Genomic DNA, 11,001 nt, shown 5'->3' on the forward strand with positions numbered 1-11,001 from the left:
AAAAAAAAAGAAAAAAGAATAAACAAATGTTTTTTGGAACTTTTCAACTTAAAATGTTTGTTTCAATGTATTTATTGTAGAGAACTCTCTCTCTCTCCCCCCCCTCTCTCTCTTACACCCTACCCCCTCCCTCTCTTACAACCCAACCCCACCCTTCCAGTCTTTTTTCTTTCATTGGAACCTTCTCACTTTCTAACCTTTCTCACACCCCTTTGAGTGTGAATATCTGGCCTCCCCACCACCCCCCCATGTTGTATTCTGTGTGTCCAGTGTGGAGCTCAGACTGCCACCCAAACTGTGACATACGCTTTTGTCAGTTGGGTTTTCTTGAACTCTGTGTGTTGTGAGTGGGACAGAGTCAAGGGAACAACTTTCACACAGCCGAGCTTTTGGGGAGAGTGACGTTCTTGCCACATGCCTCCACCCAGTCACAAATACCGCGTGTTACGGTGAGTGTGGGGGCTTCCTGTCGTGCTTTGCGGACTCGCTGGCTGGGTCTGTGGATGGATATTTGGGTGTAGTTGATTGTTTTCAACGCGGAATTACGTCGGAAAGCGCTCTTGTGAGGATTTTGCACACCCTGTAAAGTGGATGGTTGGCGGATGCTTTGATGTGGTTTGCTCCTTCTTTCTATCAAACATCTATTGTGGGTGGTTGGCGGATGCTCTGGTGTGGTTTGCTTCTTCTTTCCTGTGAAACATCTATCGTCCTTATCTCCCCTTGTTCTTTTTTATGTTTGTTACTCTCTTGTAACACCTCTAATCTTCCGGCACTCATATGACCTTATGCAGTTGTGAGCGCCGTAAAACCTGACCGTCCATATCTCTCTTCCTACTTTTCTTTGTATATTACTCTGTAGTAACAGAAAGACTTCTGTAACGAGCGACCACCCCAACAAATACAGTAAAGAAGAGACCTAACCCGGACTCTTGACCCTATCCCTAACCAACACCCACACCTTAACCCAAACCAACATCCTAACCATAACATTCTAACTTTAGCCTTAACCCTAACCCTCAATTCTATACTCTATGTTATAGTGTTCGCTCTTAATGGAACACCTCCCCTAGATCTAGTAACACCCCAATATGACCTATTTGTGATGCAGCTTCCATAAAACTTTTACTAAAACTAAAATCTATATGTCTTAAAGCTGTTCTATTAGAGGTGTGCCACGCCCTGTATGGCAGGACTTTACAATTGTCGGTTTTTTCCCAGTTATGATCAATTTGAGTAACAAGTGCCTTACCTCTTTTTTTATTAAGCCCTGAGTTTTTTCCACCGTTTCCTGGCGTTTTTTTCTACAGTCACCTGAACCTAGTGCACGATGTCTCATTATAACCCCAACAGCTTGCCTCCAACTTCTAAATGGTGGGAACAACGACTTACTCATTACTGAAAAAGTTAGTTCACAAATAGTTCCGAAAAACAAGTAAAATCTAGCACTAAATACAAGGAAATAGTTATCGCTAGTACTGGACGCTCCCAGTGTCCGATGGGGTTCAAAGAGTTAAGATTAAATATGTCTACTTGTCTGTCTCGCTTTCTTTTCCCCTTCACTAAATCAGTGTTTTAATGTCGTTGTGCCTCTCTGCACTCAGGCTAATTGTTTGTGTATTTGTGTGTTCCAGAGCCCTAGTTCTACCAGCCAGATTGACACAAGCCAGCAGAAGTCCATCTCCAAGGCGCCCCTGGTCACCATCCAGCCGGCCGACTCACTGACCATCGACCCGGCCCCCTCGTTCCCCGACAGCCTACAGATCAGCTCACCCAAGCTGGATGGCTTCCAGATCCCCATGCTAGACCAGATTAAGCTGGACAAAGAGCTGAGCTCCTCCACGCCCGTGCTCGGGGACACCCCGGAGAACAACGCCTCCAAGCTGATCAGCGACATCGCCTCACGCTCACAGATGACGGCCGGCACCATGGTGGTCTCGTCGGACTCCATGCCCACCACCATCACGGAGATCGCAGAGGCGCAGGAGGGCCAGGGAGAGAAGCCCAAGAGGAAGCGAGTGCGCAAACCGAAGGTGGAGAAACCGCCAGAGATCGGTCCTGATGGGGAGCCCCAGCCGCCCAAGGAGAAGAAAAAGAGGAAGCCTCGGGAGCCCAAAGAACCGAAAGAGCCGAAACCCCCCAAACCCCCGAAACCCCCCAAAGAGCCGAAACCTCCCAAAGAACCCAAACCGAGAAAACCGAGGGCCCCGAAGGCTCCCAAAGAGCCCAAACCTCCGAAAGAACCCAAACCCAAAACCCCCCGGGTGCGGAAGCGCAAGACAAAAGCGGAGATAGCAGCAGAGGCAGCAGTGTTGGCGGCAGCAGAAGCAGCAGAGGCAGCAGCCGCAGCGGGGGAGGGTTCAGCACCAGCAGGTGAGGACAGCTCGGCCGAGGCTGTGTCTACCACGACCCCTGCCATGTCAACGACCCACAGCGGGGACTCGACGGCCGCGGCCAGCGACACCAGCGCTATGGATACCAGCGTGGACAAGAGCAACGTGTCGACCCTGACCTTCCCCGACCAGACGCCGGGCACCAGCGGGGACACGCCCGACACGGGAGGCCTCGTGGAGAAGCCCAAAGTGCCGAAAACGAAAAAACCGCGGGCTCCCAAAACTCTGAAACTGAAACCGAAGAGAAAGAAGACGCCGGCCTCTCTGTTGTTGAAGGGTAAGAAACGCAAGAGGAAAAACTCTGGCTCGGACGCGGAGCTCAATCTGGGCGAGAGTGACCTCTCTGTGGAGGTCGACCCCAACACGGAGAAGCGGCGGTCGGCCAGGAACACAAAGAAGACCAAGTACATCGACGACATTGACCTCAACTTGTCGGAGGAAGAGAAACAGGAGGACGGCGAGACCACAGACGCCCCCGTGGCCATGAAGAAAGAAACGGAGGAGGATACTCTACTGGTGGACAAAGTGCTGGGGGAGAGGAGGAGGAAGCTGGAGACTGAGGAGGAGAAGGAGGGAAAAGAAGAGAAGAAGGAGGAGAAGGAGGAAAAGGAAGGTGCAGAGGAGGAGAAGAAGAAGGAGGAAAGTTCTGTTCCGAAAAAGACGGAGGAAGTGGAGGAGTTCTTTGTGAAATATAAAAACTACTCGCATCTTCATTGTGAGTGGAGGACGCTGGCCGAGCTAGAGAGGGGGGACCGGAGAGTTCTCGGGAAGATTAAACGATTTCGTTTGAAGAAAGCTCAGAGCTATCTGGAGGAGGAGGACGAGGACCTGTTTAACCCTGACTACGTGGAAGTGGACCGCGTCCTTGACATGATCGTGTCCACCGACCCGGAGACGGAGCAGGAGACGCGGCACTACCTGGTCAAGTGGCGGGCGCTGTCCTACGAGGAGGCCACCTGGGAGCTGTCGCAGGACGTCGACCCAAAGAAGGTGGAGATGTTCATGCGGTTCCGCGAGGCGCCCGCCGAGGACCAGCGTAAAGTGTTTGCTCGCCCGCGGCCCGGCCAGTGGAAGAAGCTGGAGGAGACGCCCGTGTACAAGAGCGAGAACTCGCTGCGGGAGTACCAGCTGGAGGGCGTCAACTGGCTCAGCTTCTGCTGGTACAACGGCCAGAACTGCATCCTGGCCGACGAGATGGGGCTGGGCAAGACGATCCAGAGCATCACCTTCCTCAACGAGATCTACCGCTACGGCATCAAGGGACCCTTCCTGGTCATCGCGCCGCTCTCTACCATCGGCAACTGGCAGCGCGAGTTCGAGACGTGGACGGACATGAACGTTGTGGTCTTCCACGGCACCACCATGAGCCGAAACATGATCAAGGAGTACGAGCTCTTCTACAAGGACGACAAGGGTCAGAGGATCCCGGATATCTACCGCTTCGAGGCGCTCATCACCACGTTCGAGATCATCCTCACGGACTTTGACCTTCTGGCCGACATCGACTGGCGGTGCTGCATCATTGACGAGGCGCATAGGCTGAAGAACAAGAACTGTCGCCTGCTGGAGGGGCTGCGTCTTTTTGACCTGGTGAGTGGGGTATAGCTCATTTGTGTGTGTGTGTGTGTATAGTGAGTGTAGTGTAGTGTGTGTGTGTGTGTGTATAGTGAGTGTAGTGTAGTGTGTGTGTGTGTGTGTGTATGTGTATGTGCACATAGGCTCAAGAACAAGAACTGTCGCCTGCTGGAGGGGCTCCGTCTTTTTGACCTGGTGAGTGGGGCACAGCTCGTGTGTGTGTATTGGTGTGTGCGCGCACGTGTGCGCGTGCGTGTGTGTTGGTGTGTGTCTGTTGGTGTGTGTCTGTGTGTGTGTGTATGTGTGTCTGTGTTTCTGTGTGTGTGTGCGTGTGTGTGTGTGTGTGTGTCTGTTTCTGTGTGTGTGTTTTTTTATGTGTGTCTGTCAGTTTCTGTGTGTGTGTGCGTGCACGTGTGTCTGTTTCTGTGCGTGTGTGTTTCTGTATGTGTATGTGTGTGTGTGGCATCCTGGTGAAATCAAGTACTCCCCCAGCACACTAAAAACCTGAAAACATGAAAAAATTGGAATTTTCTGCCTGTTGGGTAATTTTAATCAGATTTTTTATTTTTTGGTAAAACGCCTTTTATGTCCATTTAAAAACACATTTCTGTTTGTATTTCACATAAAAAAACCCATTGATTAAAGGCTCAACAGCTGAAGTCATTTCAGTTTGTTTCAGTTTTTAAATCAATAAGATGAATATTTGGAGTGATTTTCTTTTAGTCAGAACAGGTTTTCTGTTACTGTTGTTGGTTGTAGTGTATTGTAAAGCGCTCAGAGCCTGTGTACTTGAATTCGTTGTACTGTATTGTAAAGCGCTCAGAGCCTGTGTACTTGAATTCGTTGTACTGTATTGTAAAGCGCTCAGAGCCTGTGTACTTGAATCGGGGTTGAGCTCTATACAAATAAATGTCATTTATTATTATTATTATTAACCAAATTATATAGACTTGCGATTTCCCAGGACATTGTAGCTTGCAAGTTTTTACCTCTGACACCAGGCCACCCCTCAGCTCTTTCATTCCTGGATATTTATTACATCAACTTCTTCTCAAGATGTATAGCTATTTTTTTTTTCATCAAAAGCGAGACAAATAAAACAAACTTTAAGATGATACCAATAGCTCCATATGCCCCGAAGTACGGTAGGATATATCATATTATGTCATGTCTCTGTGACCTGCCTAGTGGGTGATTGGCGGGTGCTCTGGTGTGGTTTGCTCCTTCTTTCCTATCAAACATCTATCGTTCTTATCTCCCCTCCTTTTTCTTGCGCTCATATGACCTTATGCAGTTGTGAGCGCTGTAAAACTTCTACTAAAACTAAAACTCTTGTAACACCTCTAATCTTCGGTACTTATATGACCTTATTGTGTTGCAAGTGCTGTAAAACTCTTACTAAAACTAAAACTGTGACCTGCTGACTGTTTTCTCATGTCTCTCTCTGTGGGTGGTTGGCGGGTGCTCTGGTGTGGTTTGCTCCTTCTTTCCTATCAAACATCTATCGTTCTTATCTCCCCTCCTTTTTCTTGCGCTCATATGACCTTATGCAGTTGTGAGCGCTGTAAAACTTCTACTAAAACTAAAACTCTTGTAACACCTCTAATCTTCGGTACTTATATGACCTTATTGTGTTGCAAGTGCTGTAAAACTCTTACTAAAACTAAAACTGTGACCTGCTGACTGTTTTCTCATGTCTCTCTCTGTGGGTGGTTGGCGGGTGCTCTGGTGTGGTTTGCTCCTTCTTTCCTATCAAACATCTATCATCCTCATCTCCCTTCCTTGTTTTTCCTCTATGTTACTCTCTTGTAACATGTAGTCTATTCTTCGGCATTTATATGACCTTATTGTGTTGCGAGCGCCGTAAAACCTCTACAAAAACAAAAAACTCTCATGTAACACCTCTAATCTTCGGAACTTACGTATGGCCTTATTGTGTTGCAAATGCCGTAAAACACTTACTAAAACTAAAAAAGACTGTATTTTCTCATCTCTCTCTCTCTCGGCCTGGTTCCCAGGAGCACCGTGTGCTACTGACAGGCACGCCCCTACAGAACAACACAGAGGAGCTGTACAGCTTGCTGAACTTCCTCAGCCCCAACAAGTTCAACAGCTCGGAGAGCTTTGTCAAGGAGTTTGGGGACCTCAAGACAGAGGAGCAAGTCGGGGCTCTGAAAGAGGTATGTCCGGTGTACCGTTTGTGGAAGTGTATGTCCGGTGCACCTTCGTAGAGGTTACATGGTGCACCATTTGTTGAGGTATATGCACGGTGCACCTTTGTAGAGGTATATGCACAGTGCACCGTTTGTTGAGGTTTTCTCACGATGCACCATTCGTAGGCGGGTGCTCTGGTGTGGTTTGCTCCAGTCAAGCATCTATCGTTCTCATTAAATTCTCCTTTTTTTGTGTTTGTTCGTCTCTTGTAACACTTCTAATCTCCGGCACTTATATAACCTTGTGTTGCAAGTGCCTTAAAACTCTTACTAAAACTAAAACTGTTTGTTGACGTGTACACGGTGCTCTGTTTGTAGGTGGGTGGTTGGCAGGTGCTCTGTTGTGGTTTGCTCCTTCTTTCTTATCAAACATCTATCGTCTTTATCTCTCCTCCTTCTTTTTTGTGTTTGTTACTCTCTTGTAACACCTCTATTCTTCGACACTTATATGACCGTATTGTGTTGCAAGTGCCATAAAGCAATTACAAAAAAACCCAACCCAACTGTAGACGTATACACGGTGCACCGTTTGTGGAGGTTGATGTAGGCGTGACATTGAGTCTTGAGTTGTCCTTGAATGGTATGCATCAGGTACATCATTCTTAGAACAAGAATTGTTTAAGTGAATTTATAGATTGCTCCAATGTTTCAAAGAACATTTCTGATTTTCTCAAATGCCAATGCTTGTTGGGACTGAAAGGCAGTAAGCTAACGTTGAAGTCGTCGTCCTAACAATTGACCTCACTGAACTCTATTCATCATCCTAACAATTGACCTCACTGAACTCTATTCGTCATCCTAACAATTGACCTCACTGAACTCTATTCATCATCCTAACAATTGACCTCACTGAACTCTATTCATCGTCCTAACAATTGACCTCACTGAACTCTATTCATCATCCTAACAATTGACCTCACTGAACTCTATTCGTCATCCTAACAATTGACCTCACTGAACTCTATTCGTCATCCTAACAATTGACCTCACTGAACTCTATTCATCATCCTAACAATTGACCTCACTGAACTCTATTCATCGTATTAACAATTGACCTCACTGAACTCTATTCATCGTCCTAACAATTGACCTCACTGAACTCTATTCATCGTCCTAACAATTGACCTCACTGAACTCTATTCATCATCCTAACAATTGACCTCACTGAACTCTATTTTGAACATTGCTTTAGGAGAACTTGCAAGATTGTTTTTATAAGAAGTTTATACGGTATAAATATACTTTACGCTTTTTTCTTGGGGGGTGGGGCATTTTTATCATATGCAATTTTCAATTTTGCTGTCTTGTTGCAGTGAATCAATAATTTTTGTGTGTTCAGTCTTTCAAAGCAAACGCCTGCTCTGTAGGTGGAAAATTGATTTTTATTAAAAAACAACCCAGGAAGGTAAAGACTAGGAAGATTTATAGGAGTGTGTGTGGATGTCTTTGTGGTATGTTGTGTGTGTGTGAGTCACGTAGTACAGATTTATTCCTGTGTTCAAGAACATGTTGGAGGTGGTTGGAGGGTGCCCCCAGTTGATCCTACTTCTTTTTCTCTCTCTTGTTTCTGTCTGGGTGGTTGAAGGGTGTCACTGGTTGGTCACGTTTTTCTCTTCCTGTGTTGCCTTTGTCTGTCTGTTTGTCTCACTTTTTCCGATCCAAAAATCAGCATTATTTTGTCAATTTACTACACCTTATTCGGACCAACACAAACCATTGTGGAAACATCTACTGTAGGTGATGGGGGGCAAACCATGATGGAAACGTGAACTGTGGGTGGTTGGCGGGTGCCATAAAAGTCTCACACCCCCCCTCCTCCACCCCACACACACACACACACACACACACACATGTAATAAATATCCAGGATTGAAACTAACAATGACCTGTTGCCATGTCCTGTTGTCCAGATCCTGAAGCCCATGATGCTGCGGCGTCTGAAGGAAGACGTGGAGAAAAACCTTGCGCCCAAGGAGGAGACGATCATCGAGGTGGAGCTGACCAACATCCAGAAGAAGTACTACCGCGCCATCCTGGAGCGCAACTTTGCCTTCCTGTCCAAGGGCACAGTCAGCAATGTGCCCAACCTCATGAACACCATGATGGAGCTGAGGAAGTGCTGCAACCACCCCTTCCTCATCAACGGTACCAGCTGCTCTAAAGTGTTTTGTTGAAGATACTGTAAAACCTCCGTATGATCAAAGTGTTCTGTATTGTTGAAGATACAGTAAAACCTCCATATGATCAAAGTGTTCTGTATAGTTGAATATACCGTAAAACCTCTGTATGATCAAAGTGTTCTGTATAGTGGAAGATACCGTAAAACCTCCGTTTGATTAAAGTGTTCTTTATAGTTGGAAGATACAGTAAAACCTCTGTATGATCAGTGTTCTGTATTGTTGAAGATACCGTAAAACCTCCGTTTGATTAAAGTGTTCTTTATAGTTGGAAGATACAGTAGGACCTCTGTATGATCAAAGGGTTCTTTATAGTTGAAGATACAGTAAAACCTCTGTATGATCAAAGTGTTCTGTATAGTTGACGATGGTGTGTGGTTGGCGGGTGCTCTGGTGTGGTTTGCTCCTTCTTTCCTATGGAACATCTATCGTCCTTATCTCCCTTCTTTCTTTTTTATGTTTGTTACTCTCTTGTAGCACCTCTAATTTTCGGCACTTATATGACCTTATTGTGTTGCAAGTGCCGTAAAACTCTTACTAAAGCTAAAACCATCCATGTGACTAATTTGTGTGCATTTATTATTGATATATTCAGGTGCGGAAGAGAAGATTCTGGAAGAGGCTCGAGAGAAGAAGCCGGACGAGCCAGACATGATGCTCAAGTCGATGATCCAGTCGAGCGGGAAGATGGTGCTGATGGATAAACTTCTGCCGCGCCTCAAGACCTCCGGCCACAAAGTCCTCATTTTCTCACAGATGATCCGTGTCCTGGACATCATAGAGGACTACCTCATCCAGCGCAAGTACGCCCCCACCACGCCCTCACCACGCTCTCACCGCACCTTAACCATGCGCGCCCCCCCCCCAAGCTCCTTGTTTTCTTCTCATAAAATGTCACCAGCATTCATCGTCGTCATCACCATCATCAGTGCCTTTTTCATCCTACATCAGGGTATAGGCCAGAAACTCTTCCCACATTTCACTGTCCAGGTGTTGCCTCTTGATGTTATTCCACCTCTCCCCACTTTTCTGTACGCCTTTCTGTGTGACTTTTCTCCACATTCCATGTGCCCTAATCCCCCGGGCGGTGCCACTGACTGAAGTGTCTTTAGGCCATTCCCAAAGGGGGGACATTTCTCGTTCTAAATTGTAAATGGGCTGATCCAATAATGTCATTCTCATAACTGTGCCTTAACTACAACAGGGAACTGCTGGCTTTTTCTTTCCTCATCCTTACTATTGTCATTTTCCTCTACTTCTTTTGTATGTTTGTCACACTCTTGTGACCTGCTATTTCAGGGGTGCCTTGATAGTCGAAGCAGACTTTGTGCTGTTGAAGCTAGAGAGGTGAGCAGAGTAAGTCTGATTCCCTGTAAGGACTTCTCTGTTGACATCCACCCCTTACTGCTCATATGACCATACCCAGTTGCGAGCGCAGTAAAACCCTCTACTAAAACTAAAATGATTTGTGCCAGGTACTTGTACGAGCGACTGGACGGTCGCATCAGGGGAACGGTGCGCCAGGAAGCCATCGACCGCTTCTCGAAGCCCGATTCCGACCGTTTTGCTTTCCTGCTGTGTACCCGGGCCGGGGGTCTGGGGATCAACCTGACGGCTGCCGACACGGTGGTCATCTACGACTCGGACTGGAACCCGCAGAATGACCTCCAGGTGAGTGACCCCTCAATGGACTCGTAGTGGGTGGGTGACAGGTGCTCTGGTGTCGTTTGATCCTTCTTTCCTATCAAATATTTATAGTCCTTATCTCTCCTCCTTTTTTGTGTTTGTTACTCCCTTGTGCCTTGTAACATCTCTAATCTTCGGCACTTATATGACCTTATTGTGTTGCAAGTTCCTTAAAATACTTGAAAAAAAAAAGAACTCGTCGTTTTCATCAACCATGGCTGTGGTATTGATGAAATCTGTTTCTCCTCGTGTTCATCCACTGTTGCTGTTTCTCCTCGTGTTCATCCACTGTTGCTGTTTTCTTCTTTCCTTCCGTTGTTGTTCTCTTTCTCTCATTGGGCCTGGATGCCATGTTTGAGTAATCTGCCATGTTTGAGTAATCCTAAGTGCTGAAGTAGGTAGTTGGAGCTTATCACTGGTAGGTCCTCATCATCATCCAGTGCCAGATCTGCGACAGACATCGGCGATCATGGTTCTCCATTCATTCCTTTGCTCGGATGTTCTTAAAAAAGCTACGTTTCCCTGATCTTTCCCAGTTACCCATTTGTTTAGGTTCCCTAAGTAGGTTGTTCTGGGCCTACTTAAAAAAAAAATCCCTATGTTGTTTCTATTCGTCTTACTCTTTCCTAGTATTAAGTGAGTGGATGGTTGGGGTGGTGTTCTGCTGTGGTTTGCTCCTTCTTTCCTAACGTCGATCATCCTTATATCTCTCTTCCTTCATTGTGTTTGTTACTCTCTTGTTACACCTCTAATCTTCGGCACTTGTATGACCGTATTGTGTTGCAAGTGCCGTAAAACACTTACTAAAACAAACAGTACTAAGTGACTGTTGGTTGGCTAGGTGCACTTCTCTTTGCTCTAAAAACCACGCCTGTAATCTGAAACTGATAACAGAAATGTGTTGCCAACTCATACATTTTTTGTGGATGGTTGGAGGGTGTCCTTGCTATGTCCTACTTC

At 46.5% G+C, this 11,001-nt stretch overlaps 1 protein-coding gene across 1 annotated transcript in view; it reads left to right on the forward strand.

Moving 5' to 3' along the window:
- Positions 1-1,625: 1,625 nt before the first annotated feature.
- The window catches only part of LOC101860945 (chromodomain-helicase-DNA-binding protein 9), a gene marked incomplete at its 5' end in the record, with an annotated part of 50,784 nt that continues 41,408 nt past the window's right edge, over positions 1,626-11,001 (forward strand). The window contains 5 exon segments of the mRNA XM_035973570.1: positions 1,626-3,980; positions 5,984-6,145; positions 8,089-8,323; positions 8,951-9,158; positions 9,831-10,026. Coding sequence (XP_035829463.1) covers positions 1,626-3,980; positions 5,984-6,145; positions 8,089-8,323; positions 8,951-9,158; positions 9,831-10,026 — 3,156 coding nt within the window.

The sequence above is a fragment of the Aplysia californica genome, unplaced genomic scaffold, assembly GCF_000002075.1.
Source record: "Aplysia californica isolate F4 #8 unplaced genomic scaffold, AplCal3.0 scaffold01431, whole genome shotgun sequence".
NCBI lineage: Eukaryota > Metazoa > Mollusca > Gastropoda > Aplysiida > Aplysiidae > Aplysia > Aplysia californica.